Here is a 12,497-nt window from a genome sequence, read left to right on the forward strand (position 1 = left end):
CGGATTTAAGGACTCGGGGCCAAAAATCCTCCGGACCCAGGTAAATCCGCTTGTTACCTTATTCCACTCCCCGAATCCGAGTCCCCGCGCTGTCCTGGGCGCGGCGCGGCTGCAGGTGCTGTCAGAGCGCTCCCGCGAAGAGCAGCCGAGCCCGAACGGAGCCGGCTGCGAGAGGCACCGGGCGGTGGGGGGCGGGGAGGGGGGGGGGGGGCTGGGAAAAAGGTGTCCCCCCCGCCCCCGGCGTGACGTCAGCGCGGCTCCGTGCGGGGCAGCCGGCAAAAGCCCCGCGCCGTGCCGCGCCCCGCGCAGAGCCGTCCGCGCTCCCGCAGCGGCGCCGCCGCCGCTCCTCGCCCCCCGCCCGGCCCAACTTCCCGCCGGGACGGGACGGGACGGGACGGGACGGCACGGCACGGCACGGCACGGCACGGCACGGCACGGCACGGCACGGCACGGCACGGCACGGCGGCGCCTCGCCGCGCTCCTCCTGAGGCGTGAGGCGGGCGATGCCTCTCGCTGCCGGGCGCCTGGCTCCTGGGGCGCGGCGGCGGCGGCACTCGGCGGCGGCTTCTGCCCCTGCTGCCCCGTCGGACGCCCCGAGAGCAGGTACGAGCCGGGGAGCGCGGGGGGAGGCATGGGGAGCGCGGTGCGGAGGCTCCCTGCTGCGGGGAGGGGGGCAGGGAGGCTTCGCGATCGTTTACATCATTTATTCTCCCCACCCCCCGCCCCGTTGTAAAAGCTGACAGCGAAGGGGAGCCGGGCAGCCGGGAGCGGGGGCTGTCCCGGGCCGGGCAGTGCTGCGGCTGGAGGGGACGGAGCCGCTCTGGGGACGGCCGCTGAGGTGGAGGCGGTTGCTGCGGCGGGCGGAGGGGTCGGGCGGGGGGGCAGCGCTGGGGGCCCCGGTTTTCGGAGGGCTCCCCGATGGGGCTTCCCCCACAGCAGCTCCGCAGGCGCTTTCCGGGGGGGGGGTGGATTTCAGAGGACTTCTGTAAGTCGCTTCCTTGCCGCCCCCCTGCCCCCTAACCCTGTAACCTGCTTTGCCCTCCCCTGGCAGCCTCTGCTCCTGGCCGTTTTCACTGGGGATTTCTTCTTTCTCTCCTTACCTGTCTTACAAGGTTTGACTGTAGGTACTGAAGCGGGGATTGACGGCGCATAAAGATGCTGAAGGGTGTTTGGTTGCTCAGTTTGTTAACAGTGGCTGGGATCTCGCAAACAGAGAGTCGCAAACCTGCCAAAGACATTTGCAGCAAGAGCCGCTGCCCTTGCGAGGAGAAGGAGAACGTGCTGAACATTAATTGTGAAAACAAAGGATTTACAACTGTCAGCCTCCTTCTGCCGCCACCATCCAAGATCTACCAGCTGTTTCTCAACGGGAACGCGCTGACCCGCCTGTTCCCCAATGAGTTCGTCAACTACTCCAACGCCGTGACACTCCACTTGGGCAACAACGACATGCAGGAGATCCGCACAGGGGCCTTCAGTGGCCTCCGCACCCTCAAGAGGCTGCACCTCAATAACAACAAGCTGGAAGTGCTGAAGGAGGACACATTCCTGGGTTTGGAGAGTCTGGAGTACCTGCAGGCCGATTACAATTACATCAGTGCCATTGAGGCGGGGGCCTTTAGCAAGCTAAACAAGCTCAAGGTACTGATTCTCAATGACAACCTCCTGCTGTCCCTGCCCAGCAATGTCTTCCGCTTCGTGCTCCTCACTCACCTGGACCTGCGGGGGAACCGGCTGAAGATGATGCCGTTTGCTGGTGTGCTGGAGCACATTGGAGGCATCATGGAAATCCAGCTGGAGGAAAACCCTTGGAACTGCACCTGCGACTTGCTGCCACTCAAGGCCTGGCTAGACACCATCACTGTGTTCGTAGGTGAGATAGTCTGCGAAACCCCCTTCAGGCTTCATGGGAAAGATGTGACCCAGCTCACCAGGCAAGATCTCTGCCCTAGGAAAAGCTCCAGTGATTCAAACCAGAAGGAAAAACACCCTGTCCTCTCAGACCCACACATCTCGAGGCTATCGCCCACAGCCAACTCTGCCATCAATCCCACCAGAGCCCCAAAAGCCAGCCGGCCACCCAAAACCAGGAACCGCCCCACACCCCGTGTCACTGTGTCAAAAGACAGACAAATATTCGGACCTATCATGGTTTACCAGACAAAGTCTCCTGTGCCCATCACCTGCCCAGCTGGCTGCATCTGTACTTCGCAGAGCTCAGACAACGGCTTAAATGTGAACTGCCAAGAGAAAAAGATAAGTAACATCTCCGATCTGCACCCTAGGCCGACCAGTCCAAAGAAACTTTACCTTACCAGTAACTATCTGCAAGTCATTTATAGAACCGATCTCATAGAGTACAGCTCTCTGGATTTGTTACATCTAGGAAATAACAGAATTGCAGTGATACAAGAAGGTGCCTTTACAAACCTCACAAGTTTACGTAGACTTTATCTTAATGGCAACTACCTTGAGATTCTGTACCCATCTATGTTTGACGGGCTGCACAGCCTGCAATATCTCTACCTAGAGTACAATGTCATTAAGGAGATCCTGCCACGCACCTTTGATGCTCTGAGTAATCTTCATCTGTTATTTCTCAATAACAACCTGCTTAGATCCTTGCCTGACAACGTCTTTGGCGGCACTTCCCTCACCAGACTCAACCTTAGAAACAACCATTTCTCACACCTGCCTGTGAGAGGAGTCTTGGACCAGCTCTCGGCTCTAATTCAGATAGACCTCCAGGAGAACCCTTGGGACTGCACATGTGACATCCTGGGGCTGAGGAACTGGATAGAGCAAGTCACTGACCAGAACAACCAGCAGTCAAATCCCCCCGTAGTTATCAATGAAGTCATATGCGAGTCTCCCACCAAGCACTCTGGAGAGCATCTGAAATTCCTGAGCAAAGAAGCCATCTGCCCAGAGAACCCCAACTTGTCAGATTCTTCTGTCCTCTCCATGAATCAGAACACAGATAGACCTCATCTCCTTGGTGTCTCGCCCAGCTCATACCCAGAAATACACACTGAAGTTCCACTGTCTGTCTTAATTTTAGGCTTGCTGGTTGTGTTTATTTTGTCAGTCTGTTTTGGGGCAGGCCTGTTTGTCTTTGTCCTTAAGCGCCGGAAGGGCGTGCAAAGCATGCCCAGCAGCGCAAATAACTTAGATATAAGTTCATTTCAGCTCCAGTACGGGTCTTACAACACTGAGACCCACGATAAAACTGAAGGACATGTTTATAACTACATTCCCCCTCCTGTTGGACAGATGTGCCAAAACCCAATCTACATGCAAAAGGAAGGGGATCCAGTTGCCTATTACAGGAATCTCCATGAGTTTAGCTATAGCAATCTTGACCACAAAAAGGAGGACCCCACCAGTCTTGCATTTACAATCAGTGCAGCTGAATTACTGGAAAAGCAATCCTCACCAAGGGAACCAGAGCTTCTGTATCAAAATATTGCAGAAAGGGTCAAGGAACTCCCCACCGGAGGATTAATTCATTATAACTTTTGCACCTTACCCAAAAGGCAATTTGCCCCTTCATATGAATCAAGACGCCAAAACCAGGACAGGATAAATAAAACTGTTTTATACGGAACTCCCAGGAAATATTTTGCAGAACAGTCTAAACCTGAGCATCCTTTACTCCAAGGAAAGCTACAAACAGAACCAGACTACCTCGAAGTTCTGGAAAAACAAACTGCAATCAGTCAGCTGTGAGGGGGGAGGTGGAAGATAAAGGCAAATTTTTAAATGAGCTGAGTATCACATTTGATTGAGTCTGAACTCAATGCTGATGTCATCTGTCGCATTCCCAACATTTCCACTTTTTAAATTACAAAGGGAGTGAGAGAGAAATGGAAGCCTTGCAGCAGAGCAGGGATATGGTGTTGCTCTTGCAATGTTCCCTTTAAGTTATTTCTATATCTCTCTCCTTTTGACCCTTCTGTAGGAACTGTCACTGCAAATGTATGTTTCTGTAATAGATCTTGCATAATTCTTTTTGATTTGGAAGGAAATAAGGAAGGGGGGTTTGGGGTTTTCTGTTGTTTTTTTTTCCTTTTCATTTAAAAGTGGAAACAATGTATTATGTAGAAGATCTCCAAAGATCTTTTTTCCTGGACTATGACTTTCTTTTGTAAATAATAATATACAGTACTGCTGTTTCAATTACCAAGTATAGCCACTGGGCGTCACTTTTTTGTGTTAAAGTGCCTTTGCACTTTAAGTACATTATTACTTAATTGTTGCTCTTAGCTTTGATAAATTGAACCTATTTTAATGTGTTGTATTTTTGAAATTAAAAAAATAATTGTAAAATAGATCTATATGTCAGCTGCATTAAATCAGAAGGTTTGATTTATAGGCAAGCTGCCCTTCTTTAAATGAATCTAGTTCTAGGACCTTATAGACTCAAATGTAAATTATTGGGCTATTATTTTTCCCTCTGGGTTTGTTTAGAGTGAGTCACTGAAATCAACTGAGAGGATTTAGCAGTGGACTAGAGGTTATCAAATGCCTCAGCTGGGAGTAACAGTTTATTAATAAAAGACATTTAACACAGTATCATAGTGAACTGAACAATTAATGTCCTTCTTAATACATTCCATTGCAGCTCTAACACAGTAATGTTCAGTGGTTTAAGATTATTTTCATACTTAAGAGAACATTACTTATAATATTTTATGCATTAAATTAGGTATTTTATACATTTTATGACAGAGTTTATATTTGTAACTTTTTTGGACTGAAATTAACATGTCCTTTTCTTGCCAGATACATATCTTTTTTATAAGCAGGGACACCAGCAGGGGTCATCCCACACCTCATTACATTTATTAACATACAGGCAAATGAACCAATGCCAATGGTAAAATTTGAACCTGGGTCTCTGGAGTCCTCCAAATCAAGGTGGCAGAGATCAGTATGTGCACCACACTAACTTCCAGTATTCTGAACTGTGTCAAGTTTTCAGTCTCTAAAGCAAAACTAATACAGCAAGAATTCTAATCTGCTAGAGAAAACTACTACTAAATTCATTATCTTAAATTTTATAAAATGTTTTAAGTTAACTGAATTTCATTCTCAACATTGGTTTTCTTAAGCCCATCAGTGAACAAATGCAAAGTCTTCTTTCCCATTAACTCAGGCCAGTTTTACTCCAAACTTTACATTATCACCTTCAATTTACATTTCCTTCCTGGAGAATATTGAAACCATTTTTATTAACAAGGATACAGTCAAACTTTATTAAGCCTTATTAGCTTCTAAATAATTTTTAGATGCAAACATTATTGTGCGATTTAAACAAACAGCCCTTATTTACAACAAAAACAGTTTTGTTTTGTCTATTGTAAATCCTTATGCAACTGGGATGGTGATCTGCATATAAAGTAGGCCAGGCTTTTCAATTCCTTATTAAAGCAATTGATGGAGTCTGAAAGAAGCACACTGTTTCCTTTTCATAAATAGGTTACTGCACATAATAATCCTTTATTATCATGCGGAGATTGAAGTGGCCTCTGCTGACTGATTTTTAGAGCTTTACTATAGTTAATAATACAGTATCTACAACTTTGGGAAATTTTCAGCAATAGCATTTGAGCTATAAATAGCTACAATCAATTTTGTTCTAATCAGGACTTTGCCAAAAGGAAGTTGCTTTATATTTAAAAGCTAAAGAGGCTTTGCGTGTATATTGCCAGATATCTGAGTCATTCAGTGAACTGTCTTCTAATGATTTATGTGACATCTGAGTACATTAATATGCTAACACGTCAATTCTTTATGTTCAGAGTCCATAGCATCTATGGCTGTTCATTAGATCAGGTTTAAAACTGAAGTGCTACAATGAACTACTGAAGAATCAGTCTGCAAAATGGTCTCATTTCAAGAAGGAGGCGAAACGGTATCACATAGTTGAACTTGGGCCATTTGACCGGAATAGCATCCATCTTTGAGTGAGGTACTTCTTTGAAAGCTTCCAGTAGTGATTGTCTTATTATGGCTCCTTTCCCCGGGTAATTAAAAGCATTTATTGCTGAAACCCTAAGAAAAGTATAAGTATTATTTTAAAGTAAAGTTAGTAACTCTTTCCAGGTATGATTTTCGTGTTGCCTGCAAAACAAGTACTATGTTATATCTGGCACTCTAGCAGCTAGGATATTACTATTTATTATTCTCTAGTGAGCCAGAACCAGTTACAGGGGGTTTTGCCCAGAAAAATGCCAATTTTTCCTACAAAAATATTTTCAATTTTCTAGTTTTTGCAAACAACAGAGATAGGGAATTGATTCTTTTAGTAACTTTATCTTGTTTATTTTTACTGTTTCAGTCTTAGGCTGTCTTAACACGTTTGCTTTGGTAGCACATCCATATTTTACAGAGGTTGCTGTTGCTTTGCATTTCCTTAGCTTTCCTAGTGGGATTTGTTTAGTGACTAGATTTTATTTTGCATCACAAGTACCAACTTAAAAATCAGTATTGCTGTAGATCTTTTATGTTTGTTTTTATACCCTTCAGCTGACATTTTTTAAGCAATTCTTTTCATACTGTGTATAGGTGAGAGAGAAGGAGATTTTTTTTCGGTTACGCTTAAAGAGATTTGTTTAACAGGGAAAGTGTTTCAGCAGCTGCTGTGCGGACGGTCTCTACATTTCTTTAGCTGTGCAGCCCTGGAAGCTGCTGCTTGTTAGGGTAGAGCTGCCTGAGTAATGGCTTGATAATGAGTCTGAAAAAATTTTCCTTCATAGTTTGAAAAGTTGAACTGTGAAAATTATGTGACCAAGTTAGCAAAGTATTTTTTCCCTCAGGAAAATAGGATGCAAATAGTTTTTTTCTTCATAAGTTTTCTTTTGTGAAAGTGGACATAATGACCTTTACAGAAACAGTAATGGTGCAGACTGAAGCACTGTTAAAACTATGCAGTTATCTCCAGTGAAAATGAGGGGCATCACACTCCCGATGCATGAACACATCTTCCTGTGTAAGCATGAAGTAAAGTTTAGCAATGATCTTAGAAACTGGATTTCAATAAGCAACATGAATGGCAAAATGGAGATAGATGATAACCTTACGCTACTGTGCCCAGATTCCCCCACGGTGCTTAGGCAGAGGTCTGTCTCCTGGGACGACACTGTGGCTTGGCTAGCAAGAGAACACACCCAGAGGCTGACAGGTTAATTGTCCTCCCTTTTTTCTCCCTACAAAACAAATGCCACTTTTTGCAAAAGGTTCCGTACTTTCTGTCTGGGTTCTCAAGTCTGCTGCAGAGCCACTCCAAATGCCCACTGGTAGTCCTCCTTTCTGCAGTCTCTCTCTTCCATCAGATTTCATCCTTTCGGGTTCCAGCATTTACCCACTTCCTACCTCATCTCCATTATCTGCTTCCCAAACCTTCACCCTGTAATGCCCCAACCTTTCCCCTCATATCTGTCCCCCTGGGCTCTCCTTTTCTTTCCTGCCTAGCTCTGGGGGACCTGTTTCAGCCTTGAAGGGAATGGATGTCCCTGCTCCACTCAGAGCTTCAGCCCTTACCTCCCCCTGTGATATTTACTGAGTAGCCCCATGTGAAATGAGACACCTGATCCCAGTGGTATTCCTGGGGGCCACGCTGGAGGAAGGTTTGCATAGCTGTTCCCTCTTCCACTTGTTTGTCAGGGAAGAGAAGTGTAAGATCAAATAGCATTTCAGCTTCCATGCAGGATTTCCCATGTGCCAACCCTGGCTTTGCAAGCAGCGTTTCTGAGTAAGAATAAATGGATGAGCTATTTGAAACTACTAGCATCACATCACGCTCTGATGTAATTTCAGCAAGTTGTCTTCAGCATGGGTTAGTCTTGCCAAAATTAGCTACTAAAATTTAATACTCAAACTGGTTGTGTAGGGTCTCTAGAGTAAATAGCAAAACCCAGGCCATTCAAAGTTTATTTATTCCCTCCCAAAATACACGGCATGAATTGGGCTACAGAGATGCCTGGGTTTTGCCAGTAACTGTAGAAAGGATAGATAATGAGCACTGATTAGATATAGCAAGCTCACTACCCTGGACTTCAGGAGAGCAGACTTTGGCCTCTTCAGTGATCTGCTTGGTAGAATACCATGGGACAAAGCCCTGGAAGGAAGAGGGGCCCAAGACAGCTGGCTAATATTCAAGGGTCACCTCCTCCAAGCTCAGGAGTGATGCATCCCAACAAAGAGAAAGTCAAGCAAATCCACCAAGAGGCCCCCATGGATGAATAAGGAGCTCCTGGGCAAAGTCAAACAAAAAAAGGAAGCCTACAGAGGGTGGAAGCAAGGGCAGGTAGCCTGGGAAGAATACAGAGAAACTGTCCAAGCAGCCAGGGATCAGGTTAGGAAAGCCAAAGCCCTGATAGAAATTAGTCTGGCCAGGGACGTCAAGGACAGCAAGAAAAGATTCTATACGTATGTTAGTGATAGAAGGAGGACAAGGGAAAATATGGGTCCCCTCCGGAATGAAACAGGTGACCTGGTTACCCAGGATATGGAGAAGGCTGAGGTACTCCTCAATGACTTCTTTGCCTCAGTCTTCACTGGCAAATCCTTGAGCCACACTGCCAAGGTCACAGAAGGCAGGGACTGGGAGAATGCAGAACCGCCCACTGTAGGAGAAGATCAGGTTCGAGAATATCTAAGGAACCTGAGGGTGCACAAGTCCATGGGACCTGATGACTTGCATCCGCGGGTCTTGAGGGAACTGGCGGATAAAGTGGCCAGGCCACTCGCCATCATATTTGAGAAGTCCTGGCAGTCCGGCAAAGTTCCCGCTGACTGGAAGAGGGGGAACATAACCCCCATTTTTAAAAAGTGATAAAAGGAAGACCCAGGGAACTACAGGCCAGTCAGTCTCACCTCCGTGCCTGGCAAGATTATGGAGCAGACCCTCCTGGAGACTATGCTCAGGCACATGGAAAATAAGGAGGTGATTGGTGACAGCCAACACAGCTTCACTAAGGGCAAATCGTGCCTGACAAACTTGGTGACCTTCTATGATGGGGTTACAGCATCTGTGGATAAGGGAAGGGCAACTGACGTCATCTACCTGGACTTGTGCAAGGCATTTGACACTGTCCCGCACGACATCCTTGTCTCTAAATTGGAGAGACATGGATTCGATGGATGGACCACTCGGTGGATAAGGAATTGGCTGGATGGTCGCACTCAAAGAGTTGTGGTCAACGGCTCAATGTCCAAGTGGAGACCAGTGACAAGTGGCATTCCTCAGGGGTCGGTACTGGAACCAGCACTGTTCAACATCTTTGTCGGCGACATGGGCAGTGGGATCGAGTGCACCCTCAGCAAGTTTGCCGACAGCACCAAGCTGTGTGGTGTGGTCGACACGCTGGAGGGAAGGGATGCCATCCAGAGGGACCTTGGCAGGCTGGAGAGGTGGGCCTGTACGAACCGCATGAAGTTCAACAAGGCCAAGTGCAAGGTCCTGCACGTGGGTTGGCGCAATCCCAAGCACGACTATAGGCTGGACAAGGAATGGATTGAAAGCAGCCCCAAGGAGAAGGACTTGGGGGTATTGATTGATGAGAAGCTCAACATGAGCTGGCAGTGTGCGCTTGCAGCCCAGAAAGCCAACCGTGTCCTGGGCTGCATCAAAAGAGGTGTGACCAGCAGGTCGAGGGAGGTGATCCTGCCCCTCTACTCCGCTCTGGTGAGACCCTGCCTGGAGTACTGCGTCCAGCTCTGGGGTCCCCAGTATAGGAGAGACATTGAGCTGTTGGAGGCGAGTCCAGAGGAGGGCCACGAAGCTGATCAGAGGGATGGAGCACCTCTCCTCTGAGGACAGGCTGAGAGAGTTGGGATTGTTCAGCCTGGAGAAAAGGCGGCTCCGGGGAGATCTAATTGTGGCCTTCCAGTACCTGAAGGGGCCTACAGGAAAGATGGTGAGGGACTGTTTATCAGGGAGTGTAGTGACAGGACAAGGGGTAATGGGTTTAAGCTGAAGGAGGGTCGATTTAGATTAGATGTTAGAAAGAAATTCTTTACTGTTAGAGTGGTGAGGCACTGGAACAGGTTGCCCAGAGAGGTTGTGGAGGCCCCATCCCTGGAAGTGTTTAAGACCAAGTTGGATGAGGCTTTGGGCAACGTGGTCTAGTGGAGGGTGTCCCTGCCTGTAGCAGGGAGGTTGGAACTAGATGATCTTTGAGGTCCCTTCCGATCCAGACCATTCTATGATTCTATGATTCTATGATAATTCCCACGTAGCTGCAGTCCGCCCAGCCTGATCATGTTCTAGCACTCTCACATGCAACATATATGCTCTGCTGTGTGTGTGCCAGTCTCCCGCAAGACATTTCCATTCTGTCCATGAGAGACATGTTCCCTGTGGAGTTTATAGCCTGCTTCGGTCAAAGGCACTGACTTTTTATAACATCACCTCATGCATATAGAGAACTATATGGTAGGATTTAGTTTGATTTTCTTTTTCTTCCCATCAATGCTTGAGTTTCTAAAACAAAAATCATACTTTTTAAAGTTAGAGGCTGTAATTAGTAGTGTCAAAATAAGGATACCAACAAGTTAAATTACGTAAATAAAAGTCTTAAAGAATACTGATCTTGTGTAGGAATACAAATGCCATCATTTTAAACTGCTCATGAGTTAAATGAGATACTGGAAATGTTAATGAAACTTCTTAGGCTCTTACAAGCTAATCATTGATACAGTTTGTGATTTTTCATATTACTGTTTTTGCAGACAGTAAATGTCATTTAACAAAGACAGAAGAAAAAAAAATCTATTTTCCAAAGTCCCTCTCCCAACTGTACAATTGCAAACCAACAGATAAATTAACTTATGCAGATGATGTGACATTTCTTGTATTTTTCCCTTCACTTTTTCCAAGTGTTCTGTAGGAGAAGTACGAAAGTTACTCTTTTGTAAGAGGATCATTAAGTCTGTTTGGATTATTGATCTCATAGCTTTTCTGGGCACAAGGCCAATCATTTTGACTAAGGTTTTTAATCCTAGCTAATGAGGGAGGTGGATTAATGAGAAGTTTTTTGTTATTTTTTGTTATTGGAGAGTTGGTTGGGTTTTTCGAACCAGTAGATTGACATGTTTATGAATACAGATGAATAGATCATTTTGAAAGAAAGAAATGTTGGAGTTGCAATCGGAGATGAAGTCATTCTAAAGACCAAATAGACTCAAGAGTATGAGTGAAGTTTGAAAAACAAGACATCATAAAACTGGTTTTCTTCCTGAGATCATAAACACAAAGGGCCCCCATTTGAGTTCAGTGGTGGCTTTTGTTACATGCTGTTTAAACATTTGGAGGGATGAAATTAGAGGCATCTCCATTATCTTTAAGGATGTTCAGGTATCTGAAGTGTTCAGATTTTGGTTCTCATCTCTGTTGCCCTTTTTGTGCATGCATTTGTATTACCACTGGTAATGCACTATGCTTGAAAAAGTAATCAAGGTGAAGTTTGGAAGAATAGACCTAGTTGCAGTATTTCTGAATCTTTTTTATCTCTATTTTAAAAAATACAATGAATTAACCATTTGCATAATTAATGCCATAGTCTTTTAACTTATAAGGTCCTTTGTAAAAACAAACTTTTCAGCAAACTGCTCAGATCAATATAAGTGGCTAGTTACAAAACAAGAGCAACACAAAACATTGCTGCTGATCTTAAAAACGAAGGTGGCACTACCATTTAGAAATCAAGATAACGTAAATCCGTATTTGCAGTATAACAGAAATTACACCAACATTACGAAGTGTCTGCAATACAACGTCAGGATTCTTTATGACAACAGAACAAATACAGATTTGCATCTTAGCAACACAGATTCCTTGTATCTTCTTTTCTTGCCCTGTGCCTGCATTGCTCCCCAGAGCCAGAAGTGTTAGGCACCAATTATCTTCTGAGTAGGAGGCAGTACAGCCATTTTAAGAATGCTGTCTGCATTGGAAAAGGCACAGCTAATGTATATAGACCTGTTGCAGTTATCTCCTCTTGAGATAAGACCTATTTCCATAAAAAAGCCTGGAAAAAAATCCCCTTGAGATCAGTGATAATATGACAGAGTCTATTTTAAGACATCTTGATTTTTGTTCTGAGAGCCCTCTCATCTGAGAGGCAGAGGAATTGAGTTGAGGCAGTTTTTTACCATGCTAGAAACTTTTTTCCCTCTCTCCAGGGATTTGTTACTGACTTGGTACATGCCAGTGTCTTAGCTGGAAAGCTAAAATGAACAGAAAATTTTGAGAGAACTCTAAAAATGTAATGACTACATAATTCTCTTCTAATCACAAAGAACAAACAACATAATACCGAAGCAAACCTGTCTCAGAGGCTTTTAAAGGTTTCAGGGTACAGTCAAATCTGAGCAATTCAGGTGTAGATGCAGAGTATCTTTGTTAGCTTTACACCCGAGTGGCTCCAGTGGAGTCCCCTGGGATTGGCACCAGTGACAAGGATCTCATGAAATACGGGCAGTCACTGAAC

General features: G+C 45.4%; 1 protein-coding gene and 1 long non-coding RNA gene across 2 annotated transcripts in view; one reads left to right on the forward strand and one right to left on the reverse strand.

Moving 5' to 3' along the window:
• Positions 1 to 273: 273 nt before the first annotated feature.
• SLITRK2 (SLIT and NTRK like family member 2) lies at positions 274 to 4,329 on the forward strand. The gene is made up of 2 exons (XM_054839404.1): positions 274 to 603; positions 1,113 to 4,329. The coding sequence occupies exon 2, from the start codon at positions 1,156 to 1,158 to the stop codon at positions 3,727 to 3,729; it is 2,574 nt and encodes an 857-aa protein (XP_054695379.1). The 5' UTR covers positions 274 to 603; positions 1,113 to 1,155; the 3' UTR covers positions 3,730 to 4,329.
• A 1,633-nt stretch (positions 4,330 to 5,962) lies between these two features.
• The window catches only part of LOC129211777 (uncharacterized), an 89,658-nt gene continuing 83,123 nt past the window's right edge, over positions 5,963 to 12,497 (reverse strand). The window contains exon 3 of the long non-coding RNA XR_008578971.1: positions 5,963 to 6,057. This is a non-coding gene — a long non-coding RNA (uncharacterized LOC129211777). The remainder of the gene's footprint in view (positions 6,058 to 12,497) is intronic.

This window comes from Grus americana, chromosome 12, assembly GCF_028858705.1.
Source record: "Grus americana isolate bGruAme1 chromosome 12, bGruAme1.mat, whole genome shotgun sequence".
Lineage (NCBI taxonomy): Eukaryota > Metazoa > Chordata > Aves > Gruiformes > Gruidae > Grus > Grus americana.